We start from the raw sequence: 21,054 nt of genomic DNA, 5'->3' as shown, positions 1-21,054 counted from the left end.
TCTCTGTCCCAAAAATAAATAAAAACGTTGAAAAAAAAAAATTTAAAAAAAAAAAAAAAAAAAACAGGCCCCTGCCCCTGCAGCTTCTCTCCAGTTCACCTCTCTGCGCTGCATACCTGCTGATTTCTGTGGTTCAGGTTGTGCAGATTGTTGTGTTAATCCTCATATCAGTTCTCTAGGTGTTCAGGATGGTTTAGTGTTGATCTGGGTGTATTTCATGGATGCAAGACACACACACACACACACACACACACAAAACTTCCATGCTGTTCTGCCATCTGGGCTCTGGACTAGGTTTTAAAACAGATACATTGTTAGGGGAACCTGGGTGGCTGAGTTGGTTAAGCATTCAACTTAGGCTCAGGTCATAATCTCATGGTTCATGAGTTCAAGCCTCACATCAGGCTCTGTGCTGACAACTTGGATTCTAGAGCCTGCTTCAGATTCTATGTCTCCTGCTCTCTCTGCCCCTCCCCCACTTGTGCTCTGTCTGTCTCTCTCTAAAATAAATAAGCATTTAAAACAATCCATACATGTTAAATGAGTGATTTCCCAGAGATGCATAGAATATTTCTGGATGGGTTTGCATGAAACAGGTAAGAGGAGCTGCCCCCTCCTTCTCCCCATTGCCCCCAGAATAGGCTCTGAGGCTGACAGCATGGAGCCTCTTGGGATTCTCTCTCTGCCCCTCCCATGCTTATGCTCTCTTTTTCTTGAAGTAAATAAACTTTAAAAAATACTAGATATAAGTTACATAGATAAGCAAAGATATGAGGTCTCTGGATAGGGAGAAATTATGAACAAAGTCATAAAGCATTAATAAAAGACACTAAAGAAACCTAATAAGTACAAGGATAAAGCATGTTCATAAAAAAATTCAGTATCCTAAAGATGTGAATTCTCCCAAACAAATCTATACATTTAGTACAACTGGAATTCGTACAATCTATACATTTGGGGCTCCTGGGTGGCTAAGTCGGTTAAGTGTCTGACTTCAGCTTAGGTCATGATGTCACAGCTCGTGGGTTCGAGCCCTGCGTGGGGCTCTGTGCTGACAGCTTAGAGCTTGGAGCCTGTTTCAGATTCTGTGTCTCCCTCTCTCTTTGCCCCTCCCCCACTCACATTCTGTCTCTGTCTCTCAAAACTAAAACATTAAAAAAAAAAGTCAGTTTTTACAAAGAGGAGATGGTAAAGGAGGGGAGGAGTCAAAGTCTTCAACTTAGTTAAGGAGAGACTTTATTATGAGGAATATAAACATCAGTTTCTAATAATAAAGTACTCACACATGGAAATATGAGTGAAGCATCTGAACAAAGTCATGACTAAGTCTTGCCAGTGGTCCAATTATGCAACAAGCTGACACCCTCAGCTGTGTTTAGTCTCTATGATATCAACAATTCTTTGTGTGGAAGGTAGATGCAGAAGCACCGGCTGACCAGAGTGTATGCCGGTCATTCATAGCAGGGAGTGAGCAAATGTGCACAGGTTGGCACCACAACTCCCAACTGGTAAAGTTCCCTTGGCTTGCTTGCTTGCTTTTTTTTTTTTTTGAGAGAGAGAGAGAGAGAGAGAGAGAGCGAGCAGGTGAGTGAGTGGCAGAGAGAGAGAATCCCACAAGAGCCAGAGAGAGAAAGAGAAAGAGAAGTGGGGCTCACCAGAAGCAGGGTGCTTGATGTGGAACCTGGACTCACAAACCATGAGACCATGACCTGAGCCAAAGTCAGATGCTTATTAGCTGAGCCACCTAGACTCCCTCCCTTGGCTTTCTAAAGGTATGTGGGAAAGAGAGAAAGAGACAGGAAGGGAGGGAGGGAGGAAGGAAGGAAGGGAGGAGGGAAGGAAGGAAGGAAGGAAGGAAGGAAGGAAGGAAGGAAAGAAAGAAGGAAGGAAGGATGTGGTAATGAGTTGAGAAGATCATTCCATTATTTTCCTGCCCCAAACCTTTCTTAAAGCTTCCTTCACATCTTTGTTTCTCAAAGAATAAATAAGGGGGTTCAACATTGGGATTACCACTGTGTAGATCACGGCCACCATGCGGTCTTGAGTCAAGGAGTAGCTGGACCTGGGGCGCAGGTACATAAAAAGTGTTGTGCCATAGAAGAGGCACACAGCAGTGAGGTGGGAAGCACAGGTGGAAAAGGCCTTGAACCTGTACTGGGCTGAGTTCATTCTCAGGATGGTGATGAGGATTAGGAGGTAGGAGACCAAGATGGTGAGGGTGCAGCTCAAAAGGTTGAAACCAGCAAAAATGAAAAGCAAGATCTCACACAGCGAGGTGTCCACACAAGACAGAGACAAGATAGGTGGTCCATCACAGAAGAAGTGAGTGACCACATGGGCACCACAGAATTTCAGACTAAAGATACAGCTTGTGTGGATAAGAGAATTGAGAAATCCTGCACCGTAGGAGCCCACAATGAGAGACAGGCAGATCTCAGGAGACATAGTGAGTGGGTAGAGTAGGGGGTTACAAATAGCAGCATAGCGGTCATAGGCCATGGCAGCAATGAGATAGCACTCGCTGGTGGCGAAACCTGCATAGAAGAACATCTGAGCCATGCAGCCAAAATAGGAAATCACCTTCCTCTTGGCCAAGAAGTTCACCAGGGTCTGAGGGACAACCGTGGAGGAGTAACAGAAGTCCAAGAAGGAGAGGCTCTTCAGGAGAGAGTACATAGGTGTATGCAGAGGGGTACTCATGTGAATCAGAAGGAACATGATCAGATTTCCCAGCAGAGTGATGGTGTACATGCCCAGGAATACCATGAAGAGCAACCTCTGGAGTTGGGGGTCCCTGGTGAGGCCCAAGAGCTCAAACTCAATCTCTTGGCTCAGGTTTGCCCCTTCCATATTTCTCCAGTGCCCTGGTGTGTAAAGAGGGGACCACCAGAAATGATGTGGAACCCTCAGGGGCTCTCACTGGATTTAGTTCTGCTTTGGCTAAGGACAGCCTTCTGAAGACTGGTCTCACTGAAAAAGTCCTTTGTAGCTGGAACTCGGTCATAGAGAGGGTCTTCTCCACTTGGTTGATTGGATAGTCTGTAAGCATTACTAGAGCAGCAATGAAAAATAGAAAAGCAACATATACCATTTGGTCTCTCAGCGACCTTAAGAAGTTCTCAATAATGAAGCAGTTACTTACCAAATATTTGTTGACAGTCTTCCATATGCTTAGCTCTGTGTTCTTCTTGTCAGCAATACAAAAGTGTCTGACTTTAGGGAGCTTATATTCTAGAGATAGTATATTTTGTGTTAAAGCACTCAGGCTCTGGCATCAGACTGCCAAGTTTCCATGCTGGGACCTCACCACTAACTAGCTGTGTAACCTTGGGAATGTTACTTAACCTCTCTGACTTCAGTTTTCTCATCTGTAAAATAGGGATAATGGCACTAATCTTAAAAGACTGTTGAAAGAATCCAATGAACTAATCCATGCAAAGGCACTTGAACAAAGCCTGGCAGGCTAAGAAAGTTCAAAGAACGTTAGCTTTGATTATTCTCACAAGAGAGACAGACCTAGCACATAACTAAATATGATAAATAAAATGAAACAATGACAAAATTTGGCAAGCAACCCACCACCAAACAATACAAGACAGAGATACTTGTACTAAGCAGGAGTGACTGAACAGGCCTTCAGAGGATCCTGAATATTCTAGGGGAGTTAGGGGTGATTTCTTGGCTCAGCTATAAAATTGCCTCTGTGAACTTGGCACAAGCCAAACCCTACTGTGAGTTCTAACAGTGATGAGGGTTGGGGATGTGGAGACATGGGGATGATGTAGGGCTCTGAAGAGCAAACTGAGACTTTGTTCTTGGGAGCATCCTTTACATAGTCACCAGTCATTGCCAGGAAACAGGTTCATCCTGGACTGAGAAGCCATTGGAGCCAGAGGGGAAGGAACAGCTCTGTAAAGCTCTGTAAATAAAATGCCTTTCCTACTCAGAGAATGAACGAGGCCATGGATGCACTACCTAAATAAACACCATACTATTTTCCCCTCCATTGGCTGCTCTGCCACCATGTTCCTGAATTACCTTTGGGTTCTGGAGTCAGTTAAGTCAGTTAAGAGCTCTATGGTCTTAGGTGAGGACACTCAGCTGTGAAGACTTTGAAGCCAGATGTAATTGGGTAAGACAGAAAAGTGCGTAAGTGAGCCCCCTCCTCCTGCCCTGAGGAGTGTATGTGAATGACACCACGGAAGATATTGGGAGGATTCGGGAGAGGAGAGCTGAATTCAGCAGGCAAAGATTCTAGTTTATCCCACTAGCAAAGTTCCCAGAATCATCAAACTACCAGGGCAGGAGAAGATTCTAAACATATGAACAACTAACTTTGACTGTCAAGTAGGTAATGAAGGCACTGTGGCCATTGATAGAGTACTGTGAATGGTGACAAGAAAGCATTGTAATGCCCAAAGAGGTCACACACTCTACTAAAGCTGGGATGCTCAAAATATAAGAGGGCAAATTTGAACACAGAGCATTGGTAACTTCTTTTAAAGCACATGGAGCATAACTCCGTGATTGATTTGATGTCACTGAGGTGTAACATTCAGCCATTCTTAACCCAATAGCTGCTAGTTTGTAATACACCGCATTATTTCAAGGATGTGCGCAGCCCTAGATTTGGGTTGCAAATGTCACTGGCTCCATTGGTTTCAAAGCCAACCCAGCTTCAAGGCAAATTACAAGGACTTCAGAGAAGTGAGTAAAAATCTCAGGATGGAATAACTTACAGGAACTTCAAGGAAGTTGAGAAGTGGTTGTTAAGAGTGGAATAGGACTTCTTGAGATCCAGCTTTGCATCTTTCCTCAATAGACTGTTTCAGTGTGGGTAACTGGTCAAGTATCCCTGATTCTCTGATTAAAAGGATGGACAAAAGCTAAGTCAAGTAGGAATGTGACCAATTATCAGGAGAGCATAGATGAGGTCCAGAGGTGGGATGGGATGGGGTAGGGTGGTAGGTAATACAAGGGATAGCTGATCAGAGGCTCCAGGTTTGTTACTCGCTTTAAGTCCACTCTCTCTCTTCCCCTCTGCTTTCCCCTCTTATCTCTCTTCTCCACTCTGCACTAAATTCAAAATTACTCTGAACATAGAGAGTACACCAAGTGAGGGATTGTGAAGAAATTGACATCTCTGACAGTTTTTCAAAGGATGCTGGAATACCCTCTATTTCTGTTGGCTACAGTTTGTACCTGTGAATGAAAACTAGGAAGAAAACTTAAGGATGGTCTTATCATATGGAAATAGGCTGGGGAGGGGAGTGTCTAGGAGTGAGAACCAATACCTTGGGCCTGTAGGTGAGGGAGGAGTAGGCAAGAGGCTTTATTTACTCTTGCCTCTTTGCCCTCCTCCCTGGGATAGCAGCAGAGCAGGAGCACAGATAGAGAAAAGGCTGCCAAAGGAAGCAGCTAGTGGGTCTCTTTGAGCAATGATGACCCCAAACAGTGGTTCTTAAACATTAAGGTGCCCTTCCCAAGGTTCACTGGAGGAGCTTGCTATATGTGCAGATCCAGGTCCCAACCTCAGAAAATTTGATCCTGTGGGCCCAAATCTGGTGATTCTGAAACAGGTGATCTCTGAACCACACTTCAAGAAACACTAAACCATGGGATACCTGCAGGAACAGACAGATCCTCCTGAGCCACATATAAATATCCTTTTCTAACCTACTGGAATCCTCTGTGTCCTGGAAAATCAGCCCGTGGGTAGGATAGTTGTCTTGGTCATTTTCTTCCTAAATGTGTATCAATAGTCATCAATTTCCAGAAATCGAAGTATTACCTGATGATAATCAAACACCAGAAGAATTTCCTTCAAAGTTGCTTGACATGTTCTTAAGCAAATACTTTATTTCAAGTAAAGCATATGACTTGATGGCAAAGCTGTTATTGCTCTGGGGGTCAGAACACAAGCCTTCAGTAGAAAAACCATAAAGACAAAACCAGATTTACTGGGTACATAGACTGAATCTGGAGATCAGAGATGCTACTGACTTTAACCTCTCACGTGGTGATGGGAGGAAGACAGCCCTGTTCCCCAAGGCATCCCCTCAACTGATGCTGTCCTGAGGAGAGATATCCCTTCCCCTGGGCAGCCTAGTAGCTCACAGCTGGGGAGGATGATGTGTTCACCGATGAGGGTTTAGGAGGCAGCTGAGGAAGTGAGAATAATTGGCCCCAGGTAGACCCATTAATGTGTTGGCAAAGTTAGTAACCTCTCCAAGAGACTCTATCCTGAGGAATAATAAGGTGATTGGGAAACTGGGAATGGAGAGAATGGATCCACACGAGATCCCTACCAATATGTTCATCATTAGCCCCCAAAGACTGTTCTCTATTGACCCTAAACTCAACTCTTATGTAATTATTATCTGTACTTCCAGTACAGTGGAAGACGAAGTATTCTTGGTGTTCTTGTATGCCATTTTACCAATGTACACTGTAACCTAGACTATGGCTGAGGACCTTCCTGCCCAAGATCATAGTAAAATTAAAGATGTATACTAGTTTCCAAATATTTGGGGATTTTCCAGGGATCTTCCCATTATTGATTTCTAATTTAGTAGCATGTGGTCAAAGAACATACTTTGTATAACTTGAATGCCTGTGAATTTATTGTGACTCATTTTATGGCCCAGAATATGTTCCATCTTGGTGAACACTCCATGTTCACTTGAAAAGAATGTATATTCTGCTGTTCTTGGGTAGAGTGTTCTATAATAATCAGGTCAGCTTACTTGATAGAGTTGTTCAAGTCTACTATATCCTTTCAGATTTTCTGCCTACTTGTTCAGTCAAGGATTGAAACGGGAGTATATTGAAATCTCTAACTATAATTGTGAGTTTGTTTATTTTTCCTTATTGTTCTTTACTTTTTGCTTCAGATATTTTGAAGTTTCTTTATTAGGTAAATAAACATTTAAGATTGTTATGTCCTCTTGATAAATTTACCCACTTATTATAAAATTACTTTCTTTGTGCCTGCTGATACTTTTTGCTGTGAAATACACTTTTTCTGATAGAAAAACTGTCACTACAGTTTTGATTACTACTAGAATGGTATATCTTTTTCATTATCTTTACTCTTTTTATTTGCAACTTTTCTGTGCCATTATATTTGCAGAATTTCCCCAAGCAGACCTGAAATCTGGGTCTTTCTAGGATGATGATATGCCTGGAAAACTGATTTCAGATGTACCTTGTCACACAGTAAACATTCAGGAATGTTTTCAGGCTTTACCAGAAAAGCTGGTATGGACTAGGCAAAAATCAAACAAACCCCCTCAAAGGCAACTTTGTGAAGAATGGGGTAAGATCCTCACCCCAATCAGATGCTATCATAGGTAGCTGAATACCTTAATGGAGACCTGAAAGCCAGGGGTACTTGTCCCATTGATAGAGTGCTTCTGTGTCTTCTCTATGCAGGTATCATTCAATTCATTTCTCATATCCTTTATTTATCGTTAAGGAAGTTGTGTCCTTTATTTGAGTCTGTTGGCTTGTCACTCATTAAAATCATTTTGAGAACCAACACTCAAAGTTTTAGGTGTGGCCTTTGTAAACATCATATATCTGGAATTTTTTCTTTTAGCCATTCAGAGTATCTCTGTCTTTATGTTGCTGAGATTGGGGGGTTTTGGTTTTTGGCTTTTTTTTTTTTTTTTAGTTTTGGGGGCTTTTTGATATACATTGAATTTATTTTTACATCTCACCTTGATTTTTCTATTTATCATACTTTTTCCAATTTGCTTCCCTCTCCCATTCTCTGACCTTATTTTTATTTCCTTTTGGGTTAACTTTTATTTAGTTTTTTAAGGTTTATTTTTATGTTTGAGAAAGAGAGAGAGCATGCATGCAAGTGAGGGAGGAGCAGAGAGAGTGGGGGGCAGAGGATCTGAAGCAGGATCCACACTGACAGCAGGAAGCCCAATGCAAGACTCTAACTCACAAACTGAGATCATGACCTGAGCCAAAGTCAGACTTTCAACTGAATGAGTCCCAAGTGCCCCTCTTTGTTTTTCAGTGTACTTTTCCCCCTTCCACTGATTCTTCTCTTTCTATTAGTAGCTATCCTTAAGTATTTAACAATAATATTTAGCAGTCTATCAGATATGCTTAAACCCATGAGTTTATAATGATATGTAAGTAAATTGGTTGATCACTGGGTTAGTTACCTATTGCCATACAACGAATTCTCCCCCAACTTAGTTAAATCAATAAATTTATTTTATGCTACTTGGGAGTGATATACTGTAATTTCCACAATATCCTATTGGTTACACAGGTTGACCCTATTCACTGTGGGAGTGGACAACACAGAGGTATCAATACCAGGACGTGAAAATCTTTGGGGCCATCTTGAAGACTGGCTATCACAATCTGCCCTCTGGCCCTCAATGATTCATGTCCACCTTACATGCAAAATACACTCATCTGCTCTCAAGGCCCTCCACAGTCACATCTCATTACAGTGTTAGCTCAAGTCCATGATCACATCATCCAAATCAGGTACAGGTATGGAGAAATTCATTAGGTAGAGTTACACAGCATTTCTCCTGTACAATTCCTCTCAGTCATAAGACTGATGAACTAAACACACAAGTTACATCTGGCTTCTACACTCACAACATATAATGGCAGGACAGAGATGGGATAACTACTATAGAATAAAGATGGGGGGTAAGGGAAGTTAGGCACACAAAAGTCATTGAGTCATAGAAATTCTGAAAGCCAGTAGGCACTTGTTGGCAATTCCTTGATTAGGATTCAAGTCCTGGGAAATTCTCTGTGGTTCCTGGCTCCACCTCTGAGATCACGGTTCTGCTCACTGAACTCTCCTATATATGAAAACTAGCCTGTGTTTGTGGCTGAGTAGTTTTTGTGGTTTGCTTCCTGGCTGAAGAAGTTTGGCGAATCAAAACACTTCGTTTTATTTTCTACTGTTCTACAGCTCAAGCTGGTAGTGGTTCTGCCACTATTATTCTCTTAAAAACTTCTCTGAATCTTACTAGGATTTTTCTGCTAGACAAAAATCGCATTAATACATGTTGTTGAGATAACTCTCTTCCTTGAGCCTCTGCTGAGACTGCTGAGGCACAATACCTGTGAGCTTTTTAGAAAGCCTATTGTTTGACTGAACTAATCTCTGAGGTACCACCACCTTGGATCTTTATATGGTCTTTTTTTTCTTTTAAGATAAAAAAAATTTGTTATTATTTTTTCAGCTTATTTATTTATTTTGAGAGGGAGAGCGAGCAGGGGAGGGGCAAAGTGAGAGGGAGAGAGAGAATCCCAAGCAGGCTCTGCACTGTTAGTGCAGAGCCCAATGTGGGACTTGAACTCACAAACCATGAGATCATGACCTGAGCTGAAATCAAGGGTTGGATGCTTAACTGACTAAGCCACCCAGGCGTCCTGTATCTTTATATGGTCTTAACAAAATTTACTGTCTTCTTCAACTTCATCTTGAGACAATGTTGTGCTGAGAATGCCTTAAGTTTTACGTTTCCCACTTGCCATTTGTTAGTGTTAACTTTAAATCCTAAATAGGTATGGACCAAACAATAGAGGTCCAAATGCACAAATCAAAATCTGATAGATATGAAATAAGTAGATAAGTCCACAATCATAGTTGGAAATTTCAATACCCCTCTCTAAACACTGTATATATCTACTAGATTATAAACATGGACATGGAGGGACACCTTGCTGGCTCAGTTGGTAGAGCATGTAACTCTTGATCTGAAGGTCATGAGTTTGACCACCACCTTGGGCTTAGTGCCTACTTAAAAAAAAAAAAAAAGATATGGAAAATCTGGATCACACCATCAGCCAATAGGATCTTATTGAAATTTATACAGCACTCCACTAAACAACAGAGTAGGCATACTTTTTAAGCATCCGAACATACACCAAGATGGATCATATCCTGGGTCATAAAACAAACTCCAGCAACTCTAAAATACTTGAGAGGTGTCTGGTGGCTCAGTCAGTTAAGTGTCCAACTCTTGATTTTGGCTCGTCATGATCCCAGGGGCATGGGATCAAGCCTCATGTTGGGCTCCATGCTGAGCATGGAGCCTGCTTAGGATATTCTCTCTCTCTCTCTCTCTCTCTCTCTTTCTCTCTCTCCTCCCTGCCATTCTCCCCCACTCCTGTTCTCACTCTCTCTCTTTCTCAAATAAATCAAACAAACAAAATAATCGAAATAGTACAGAATATGTCCTCTAATCATAATTGCAACAAACCAGAAATAAATAAGAGAACAGGAAATAGGAAAATATGCAAACACCTGAACTTTAAACAAAACAAATATGAATAATTTATGGATAAAAAAGAAGTCTCAAGGAGAATCAAAATTACATTGAACTGAATAAAAATTAAAATACAACATATTAAAATTTGTGGGAAACAGCTAAAGCAGAGCAGAAAAATACATTTATAGTAATAAATGCTTATATTTTAAGAAACTAAAAAAGAGCAAAACAAACCCAAAGCAAGCAGAAGAAGGGAAATTATATGGGGAAAAACTGAGAGCTTTCCCCCTAAGGTCAGGAAAAAGATAGGGATGTCCACTCTCACCACTGTTATTCAACATAGTATTGGAAGTCTTAGCCTCAACAGACAACACAAAGAAATAAAAGGCATCCAAATTGGCCAGGAGGAAGTCAAACTTTCACTCTTCACAGATGACATGATACTCTATATGGAAAACCCCAAACATTCCACCAAAAAACCAAATGCACAGAAATCGGTTGCATTCCTATACACCAACAATGAAGCAACAGAAAGAGAAATCAAGGAATCAATCCCATTTACAATTGCACCCAAACCCATAAAATACCTAGGAATAAATGTAACCATAGAGGGGAAAAATCTATACACTTAAAACTATAGAAAGCTTATGAAAGAAATTGAAGAAAATACAAAAAATGGAAAAAGATTCCATGCTCCTGGATAGGAAGAACAAATATTGTTAAAATGTCAATACTACCCAAAGCAATCTACATATTCAATGTAATCCCTGTCAAAATAACACCAGCATTCTTCACAGAGCTAGAACAAACAATACTAACATTTGTATGAAACCAGAAAAGACCCCAAATAGCCAATGTAATCTTGAAAAAGAAAACCAAAGCAGGAGGCATCACAATCCCGGACTTCAAGATGTATTACAAAGCTGTAATCATCAAGACAGTATGGTGCTGGCATAAAAACAGACGCTCAGATCAATGGAAAGGAATAGAGAACCCAGAAATGGACCCACAAACATATGGCCAACTAAGCTTTGACAAAGCAGGAAAGAATATCCAATGGAATAAAGACAGTCTCTTCAGCAATTGGTGCTGGGAAAACTGGACAGCGACATGCAGAAAAATGAACCTGGACCACTTTCTAACACCATACATAAAAATAAACTCAAAACTGGAGCACCTGGGTGGCTCAGTCAGTTAAGCGTCTGACTTCAGCTCAGGTCATGATCTCATAGATCATGAGTTCGAGCATCACCTTAGGCTCTGTGCTGACATCTCAAAGCCTGGAGCCTGCTTTGGATTCTGTGTCTCCCTCTCTTTCTGCTCTCCCCCTGCTCACATGCTGTCTCTTTCTCAAAAATAAATAAAGATTAAAAAAATAAACTCAAAACGGATGAAAGACCTAAATGTAAGACAGGAAGCCATCAAAATCCTTGAAGAAAAAGCAGGCAAAAACCTCTCTGACCTCAGCTGCAGCAACTTCTTACTCAACACGTCTCCAGAGGCAAGGGAAACCAAAGCAAAAATGAACCATTGGGACCTCATCAAAATAAAAAGCTTCTGCACAGCAAAGGAAACAACCAGCAAAACTAAAAGGCAACCAACGGAATGGGAGAAGATATTTGCAAACGACATATCAGATAAAGGGTTAGTATCCAAAATCTATAAAGAACTTATCAAACTCAACACCCAAAAAACAAATAATCCATTGAAGAAATGGACAAAAGACATGAATAGACACTTCTCCAAAGAAGACATCCAGATGGCCAACTGACACATGAAAAAATGTTCAACATCACTCATCATCAGGGAAATACAAATCAAAACCACAATGAGATACCACCTTACACCTGCCAGAATGGCTAACATTAACAACTCGGGCAACAACAGATGTTGGTGATGATGCGGAGAAAGAGGATCTCTTTTGCATTGATGGTGGGAATGCAAGCTGGTGCAGCCATTCTGGAAAACAGTATGAAGGTTCCTCAAAAAAACAAAAATAGAAATACCCTATGACCCAGCAATTGCACTACTAGGTATTTATCCAAGGGATACAAGTATGCTGTTTCAAAGGGACACATGCACTCCCAAGTTTATAGCAGCACTATCAACAATAGCCAAAGTATGGCAAGAGCCCAAATGCCCACTGATGGATGAATGCATAAATAAGATGTGGTATATATATACATATATACATATATACATATATACATATATACATGTATATATGTATATATGTATATATATACACACACACATATACAATGGAGTATTACTTGGCAATTAAAAAGAATGAAATCTTGCCGCTTGCAACTACGTGGATGGAACTAGAGGGTCTGACTTCAGCTCAGGTCAAAATGCTAAGCGAAATTAGAGAAAGGCAGATATCATATGACTTCACTCATATGAGGACTTTAAGATACAAAACAGATGAACATAAGGGAAGGGAAACAAAAATAATACAAAGACAGGGAGGGGGACAAAACAAAAGAGACTCATAAATATGGAGAACAAACTGAGGGTTACAGGAGGGGTTGTGGGAGGGGGGATGGGCTAAATGGGTAAGGGGCATTAAGCAATCTACTCCTGAAATCATTGTTGCACTATATGCTAACTAATTTGGATGTAAATTTAAAAAATAATATTAAAAAAATAAAAAAGAAGGGGAATAATTAAGAGCAGAAAAAATGAAATTGAAAATAGAAAACTAGAAAAATCTGAACAAAATGTGGCTCTTTGAACAAATCAACCATCTTAATAAACCTCTATCAAGACTGACAAATTAAAAAGACACAAGTTACCAATATCAAGATTGAAACAGTAGATAATCACTACAGAGCCCACAGACATGAAAAGAATCATAAGAGCATAGGTCAAACAACTCTACCCAAATTCAACAACTTAGATAAGATGGATCAATTCCTAAAAAATAAAAAAAAATTATAAAAATCGCTCAATACAAAATAGATAATAGGTAATTGGGTTCCTAGTTTTAAAAATCCTTACAAATAAATCTCTAGATCTAGATGGTTTCAGTGGCTAGTTCCACCAAATGTTTAGAAAAGAATTACACCAGTTCTACATAATCTCTTCAAGAAAATAGAATCCTTTCCAAATCATTTAATGGAGCCAGTATTACCATGATACCAAAGCACACCAAACCCAAACCAAAAACCAGAACAACACACACACACACACACACACACACACACACCCCTCATGAATATAGACACAAAAGTCTGCAACAAAATATTAGCAAACAAAATCTAACCATGTATATAAAAAGAATTATGCACCATGGCTGGAATTGATTCTAGGGATGCAAGATTGGTTCAACATTTGGAAAGCAGTCAATAAATCCACCATATTAATAGGCTAAAGAAGAAAGTCACACAATATCATCTAATGCACAAAAAACACTTGACAAAATTCAACACTCATTCATGGGAGGAAAAAAACAACTTCTCAAAAAGTTAGGAGTAGAGGAAAATTAGCCTAATAAAACCTACAGCTAACATCATACTTACGGTAAAAGACTGAATACTTTTCCCTTTATTTTTTCAACGTTTTTTTTTTTTTTTTTAATTTTTGGGACAGAGAGAGACAGAGCATGAACGGGGGAGGGGCAGAGAGAGAAGGAGACACAGAATCGGAAACATGCTCCAGGCTCCGAGCCATCAGCCCAGAGCCTGACGCGGGGCTGGGACTCACGGACCGCGAGATCGTGACCTGGCTGAAGTCGGACGCTTAACCGACTGCGCCACCCAGGCGCCCCTACTTTTCCCTTTAAAAGTAGGAACAAGGCAGGATATCTGCTCTTACCATCCTTATACATCATTGTACTAGAAATCTTAGCCAGTGTAAGAATGAAAGAAAAGGAAACAAAAGGCATCCGTACTGGAAAGGAAGAATTATAACTATCCCTTTTTCCAGTTGACATGACTATCTAGGCAGATGAATCCACAAAATTCTCAGTGAACTGAGAAATTTCTTTTCTCAAAGAAGCTACCAACAAATTAACCAACAAAACTCCTAGAATAAGAGTTCAGTGAGGCTGCAAGATACAAGATCAAGATATAAAAATAAAAGAATAAAGTGGAAGGAATCATTCTAACCAATTTTAAGACAGTTTTACCCAATTTTACAGTTAACAAAAACATGGTATGGACAGGTGGATAAATACATTGATCAATGGGACAAAATAGAGAACCCAGAAATAGAACTTACACAAATATGCCCAATTGATTTTTGACAAAGGTGCAAAAGCAAGTCACTGGTAGAATGATAGTCTTTTCAACAAATGGTGCTGGAGCAATTGAATAACCATAGGTAAAAAATAAATTAAAAAAAAAAAAACTTCAATCTAAACCCTACATCTTATACAAAAAATAACAAAGTGGATCATAAATGTAAAAGAGGGGTGCCTGGATGGTTCAGTAGGTTATGTGTCCGACTCTGGGTTTTGGCTCAGGTAATGATCTCACAGTTTGTGAGTCTGCACTGACAGCATGGAGCCTGCTAGGGATTCCCTGTCTCCCTCTCTTTGTCCCTCTCCTGCTGCGCGTTCATGTATGTGTGCGCGCACGTGTGCCCTCTCTCTCAATATAAATAAACTTAAAAAACGTAAATGAGGAGGCATCTTTGAGGTAGACACCATGAGCAAAGCTCACGCTCCCATGTTGGAAAAATTTATAGACAAGAAATTATCATTGAAATTAAATGGTGGCAGATGTCCAAGGAATATTGCTGGGGTTCGATCCCTTTACGAATCTTGTGATAGATCAGTGTGTGGAGATGGCACTAGTGGGCAACAGAACAATATTGGAATGGTGGTAATTCAAAGAAATAGTATTATCATGTTAGAAGTCTTGGGACAAGTATAAACAATGGGTGTGTTTACCGGAAGAAACCAACTGCTTCCACATGTCCCCTCTCCTAGCACCTGTTTTACTACAAAATACAAATCAGGCTATGCATTTTCTTATTGAACTTTTTTTTTTTTTTGCTAAATAAACGTTCATAATAGTCAAAAAATGTAAATGATAAAACTATAAAGTTTATCAGAGAAAACATAGGAGAAAATCATCAGGACCTAGTTCTTGGTAAAGAGTTATTAGAAATGACACTTAAAAGCATGATTGGGGTGCCTGGGTGGCTCAGTCAGTTAAGTATCCAACTTCAGCCCAGGTCATGATTTCACTGTTGGTGAGTTCGAGCCTCACGTTGGGCTCTACTGGCAGCTCAGAGCCTGGAGCTTGCTTTGGATTATGTGTCTCCCTCTTTCTGCCCCTCCCTTACTAGTGCTCTCTCTCTCTCAAAAATTTTTTTTAAAAAAGCATGATCCATAGAAGACAAAAATTGATAAACTGGACTTCATCAAATTTAAAAACATTTGCTCTACAAAAGGCTCTGTTAAGATGAAAAAACAAACACAACTGCTATCAAAACAAAACAAAACAAAAACACCAGCAATCTTCACAGAGCTAGAACAAACAATCCTAAAATTTGTATGGAATCAGAAAAGACCCCAAATAGCTAAAGCAATCCTAAAGAAGAAAACCAAAGCAAGAGACATCACAATCCCAGACCTCAAGATATATTACAGAGCTGTAATCATCGAGACAGTATAGTACTGGCACAAAAACAGACACTCAGATCAATGGAACAGAACAGAGAACCCAGAAATGGACCCACAAACATATGGCCAACTAATTATTGACAAAGCAAGAAAGAATATCCAATGGAATAAAGACAGTCTCTTCAGCAAATCGTGCTCGGAAAACTGGACAGCGACATGCAGAAAAATGAACCTGGACCACTTTCTTACACCATACACAAAAATAAACTCAAAATGGATGAAAGACCTAAATGTAAAACAGGAAGCCATCAAAATCCTAGAAGTCCTAGAGGGGAAAAACAGGCAAAGACCTCTTTGACCTCGGCTGCAGCAACTTCTTACTCAACACGTCTCCAGAGGCAAGGGAAACCAAAGCAAAAATGAATCATTGGGACCTCACCAAAATAAAAAGCTTCTGCACAGCAAAGGAAACAATCAGCAAAACTAAAAGGCAACTGACAGAATGGGAGAAGATATTTGCAAACGACATATCAGATAAAGCGTTAGTATCCAAAATCTATAAAGATCAAACTCAACACCCAAAAAAACAAATAATCCAGTGAAGAAATGGACAAAAGATGTGTATAGTCACTTCTCCAAAGAAGACATCCAGATGGCTAGCAGACACATGAAAAATGCTCAACATCACTCATCATCAGGGAAATACAAATCAAAACCACAATGAGATACCACCTTACACCTGCCAGAATGGCTAACACTAACAACTCAGGCAACAACAGATGTTGGCAAGGATGCGGAGAAGGAGGATCTCTTTTGCATTGCTGGTGGGAATGCAAACTGGTGCAGCCATTCTGGAAAACAGTATGGAGGTTCCTCAGAAAATTAAAAATAGAACTCCTCTATAACCCAGCAATTGCACTACTAGGTATTTATCCAAGGGATACAGGTATGCTGTTTCAAAGGGACACATGCACTCAAATGTTGAGAGCAGCACTGTCAAACAAGACATGGTATATATATATACAATGGAGTATTACTCGGCAATCAAAAAGAATGAAATCTTGATGTTTGCAGCTATGTGGATGGAACTAGAGGGTATTGTGCCAAGCGAAAATAGTCAAAGACAAATATCATATGACTTCACTCATATGAGGGCTTTAAGAGACAAAACAGATGAACATAAGGGAAGGGAAGCAAAAATAATATAAAAACAAGGAGGGGGACAAAACATAAGAGACTCTTAAGTATGGAGAACAAACTGAGGGTTGCTGAAGGGCTTGTGGGTGGGAGAATGGGCTAAATGGGTAAGGGGCATTAAGGAAGACACTTGGGATGAGCACTGGTTGTTATACATAGGGGATGAATCACTGGACTCTACTCCTGAAATCATTATTGCACTGTTAGCTAACTTGGATGTAAACTTAAAATAAAATAATATAGGATAAAATAATAAAAAGATAAAAAAATTACAGAATGAGAGGAAATATTTGCAAACCATTTGACAAAGGATCTGTCTCTAGAATATATAAATAACTCCCCAAACTCAGCAGTTTCTTTTTTTTAAGTTTATTTTTGAGAGAGAGAGAGAGAGAGAGCAAGAGAGTGCACACACAAGTAGGGGAGGGGCATAGAGAGGGAGACACAGAGGCACCCCTCAGAAGTTTCTTTTTTTAAGTAAGCTCTGTACCCAGTGTGGGGCTTGAACTCATGACTGAGATCAAGAGGCACATGCTTTACTGACTGAGCCAACCAGGCACCCCTCAAGATTCAGCAGTGTAAAAAAAAAAACAAAAAAAACAAAACCAATTATAACATAGAAAAAAGCCATTCACAGACAATTCACCAAAGAGGATATGTGGATGGCAGAAAACCACGTGAAAAGATGGTCAATATCATAGCCATTAGGGAAATGCAAACAAGTAAACAAAAACTACAAAAAAATGAAAACAAATCCCCACTACATACCTATTGAAAAAGTGAAAATAGGGGCACCTGGGTGGGTCAGTCGGTGAAACGTCCAAATTTTGGTTTCAGCTCAGGTTTTGTGAGTTTGAGCCCCGCATTGGGCTCTGCACTGAGGTCCGGATCCTGCCTGGGATTCTCTCTCTCTCTCTCTCTCTCTCTTTCTCTCTCTCTCTCTCCCCCCCTCCCCCTCCCATGCTCATGCTGTCTTTGTCTCTTTCATAATAAGTAAATAAGCCTGAAAAAAAAGTGAAAATAAAAACTAGCAACAATCCTGGGTCGTCTGACTGAGTCAGTGGAGCATGTGACTCTTACTCTCAGGGTTGAGTTGAAGCCCACGTTGGGTATAGAGATTACTTTTTTAAAAAAGCAAGTAGTGACAATCTCAAATCTTGCCAAGAATGCAGAGAAACTAAATCTCTTGTACTTGTTGGTGGGAATGTAAAATAACACAGCAACTCCGGGAAATAGTTTAGCAATTTCTCATAAGATTAAACATATACTTACCATGCCACTCATCAATCACCACACCCCTGGGCATTTATCCCAGAGAAATGAAAACTTATGTCCACAAAAACTGATACACAAGTATTTATAGCAACTTTTATTTGTAATAGCCCCAAACTGGAAGCATTGCAAATGTCCTTCGACAGATGAATGGGTTAAACAAATTGGTACATCCACAGCAATAAAAAAGAACAAACTATTGTTACATGTAACAACTTGGATGAAATTCGAGGGCACTGTGCTGTGGGTGTCTGTGGGACAGCCCTTCTCAAAAGGTTACATAGTATGATGTCATTTATAGAACTTCTTGAAATGGCAAAATTATAGTGATGAAGAACAGATTAGTGGTTTACAAGGGATAGGAACAGTTGTAGGAGGATGGGGGACACAGTACAATGATAAATAGTATAAGAGTTCTTTTGTGGTGATGGGACAGTTCTGCATATTGAATGTGGTGGTGATTACATGAATCATACAGGTGATAAAATTGTGCAGAACCGCCCCCTGCCACCAACATGAGTGAATGTAGTAACTGCTGAAATCTGAATAAGGTCTGGAGTTTAATAGTAATGTGCCAGTGTTGGTTTCTTAATTTTGAAAAATGTACCATGGTAGCATTAAGATGTTAACATTAGGCAAAACTGGAGGGTGGGTAGACAAAAAGCTCTCTGTACTCTTTGCAACTTTTCTGTAAACTAAATGTTACTCCAACATTAGAAGCTTATTTTTTCTTAAACCTTTATTTATTTAAATAATCTCTATACCCAACATGGGTCTTGAACTCTGGGCCCTGAGATCAAGAGTCACATGCTCTTCTGACTGAGCCAGCCAGGTGCCTCTAGAAGCTGATTTTTTAAAAAGGAAAGAAAAAAAATTAAGAAAAAAAAATTTAAATATTTTTTAATGTTTATTTATTTAGAGAGAGAGTGTGAGTGGGAGAGAGGCAGAGAGAGAGGAGAGACAGAATCCCAAGCAGCCTCTACACTGTCAGTGCAGAGCCCGATGCGAGGGTTGAACCCATGAACCATGAGATCAAGACTGAAATCAAGAGTTGGATGCTTAACAGACTGAGCCACCCAGGAGCCCCAAGGGGGAAAAAAATTAATGTGACACTGCTAGGATACCTACTAGAATGGCTAAAATTGGAAAATAGCAGATAGGCAAGGGTATGGGATAATATTCTTTATTCTAGTGATTTCATTCTTAGTTTTATACCCAGCAGAAATAGACACATTTGTTCAAAAAAAGACATGCTCTAGGATGTTCATAGCAGCTTTATTCATAATAGCCCAAACTGAAAACAGTCTAAATGCCTACTCACAGAATGAATAAATTGCAGTATATTTGTATAATGTAATATTATACAACAGTATGAACGAACCACCTACAACATGCAACAATATAGATGAATTGAAAAGACATAATGTTGACTCAAAGAAGATAGACAAAAAAAACCCCCACATAATATATTATTTCACTTATTTGAAGCTCAAAAACAGCCAAAAAGAATCTATGGTGTCAGGATAATAGATGTCCTTTGGGATGGTGGGATAAGTTGCCAGACGAGGGCATGCATGCATGGGACTTCTGTAGTGCTGGTGATTTTTCAATTCTTGATTTCTTGCTATTCTTTGTGAGTGTGTTCAGTGTGTGACAAGTAACAGCTGTACACATGATTTGTGCACTTTTCTGTATGTAAATTATACAATAAAAAGTTTACCAAAGAGCAAACTGAGGCACACTCACACTCATTAAAAAAAACTAGAATAAGGACTAACAATACCAAGTGCTGATAAGGATGTGGAGCAACGAAAAATTTCATTTACAGCTAGTGAAAATATCAATTAGTACAATCACATTGGAAAGCTGTTTGGCAATATCTATTAAAGCTGCATACACACATAACCTATGCCCCAATACCACCCGATTATATATATACCCAACAGAAATATGTACAAATGTGTACATGTGTTCTCATAAGACAGGTACAAGAATGTTCATGGCAATATTACTCAAACCAAAACAATCCAAATGTCCTTCAATGCTGTTGGAGCTGATTAAGATCAGTTACAGCCCAAAATTGCAGAGAAGTGAACCCCTGCTGTGGCATCCCTCTGTCAATGGGGAACAGGAGCCAGTGGATAAATATTCCAGCCTCCTGTTCCCCCATCCTTCAGAAAACTCTGAGCATTATGTACCTAATCTCAGTAACACACCTTTATATTGGCTTTTTCTTCTTAACTGTCTCACTCTTCCACTTCCTCAAGAGTCATGTCTCCTGGAGTCATTCCCTACACAAACTACATCCAAGTGTTTCTCCCAGGGGAGCCCAAACTTCAACAGTACTATTCCATCTATGTATATTTCACAAACAACACCTATCTATGGTGATAGAAGTCAAAATAGTGGTTACCTAGTGGGGTAATGGTTGGAGGGGGCATGAAGGTTGCTTCTGGGGTGCTGGTAATGTTCCATATCCTGATCAAGGTGGTGTTTAATTAAACAGGCATGTTCATTTTGTAAATCCTCATGAAGCTGTATGCTTAAAATGCATGCATTTTATATATGTATAGTTTAAAAAATTAAAGAGTACAGGTGTTGAGGGGTCAGAAAGCAACTCATTAAGGGTACAGTGGTCTTTGTAAGGGAAACTGGACTTACAGGTATTAAAAGAGGTTAATTTCAATGAGCATATGCATCTTTCTTGGATAATGCACTCTCTCATATCCTTGGCAACCAGATATG

At 39.8% G+C, this 21,054-nt stretch overlaps 1 protein-coding gene and 1 pseudogene across 1 annotated transcript; one reads left to right on the top strand and one right to left on the bottom strand.

The window, feature by feature from the left end:
• Nucleotides 1–1,209: 1,209 nt before the first annotated feature.
• LOC125909725 (olfactory receptor 5AU1) lies at nucleotides 1,210–6,259 on the bottom strand. The gene has a single exon (XM_049613162.1). The coding sequence runs from the start codon at nucleotides 2,848–2,850 to the stop codon at nucleotides 1,915–1,917; it is 936 nt and encodes a 311-aa protein (XP_049469119.1). The 5' UTR covers nucleotides 2,851–6,259; the 3' UTR covers nucleotides 1,210–1,914.
• Nucleotides 6,260–14,917: 8,658 nt separating this feature from the next.
• On the top strand, nucleotides 14,918–15,223 carry LOC125909721 (small nuclear ribonucleoprotein G-like; annotated as a pseudogene).
• The last annotated feature ends 5,831 nt before the right edge of the window (nucleotides 15,224–21,054 follow it).

Source organism: Panthera uncia, assembly GCF_023721935.1.
Source record: "Panthera uncia isolate 11264 chromosome B3 unlocalized genomic scaffold, Puncia_PCG_1.0 HiC_scaffold_1, whole genome shotgun sequence".
NCBI lineage: Eukaryota > Metazoa > Chordata > Mammalia > Carnivora > Felidae > Panthera > Panthera uncia.
Note: the sequence above shows the minus strand (reverse complement) of the source record. Positions and strands in the feature narration are given on the sequence as shown.

What these genes read in the sequence shown, in the direction of transcription:
- LOC125909725 (XM_049613162.1), bottom strand. Translation starts at nt 2,850, where the DNA reads ATGGAAGGGGCAAACCTGAGCCAAGAGATTGAGTTTGAGCTCTTGGGC.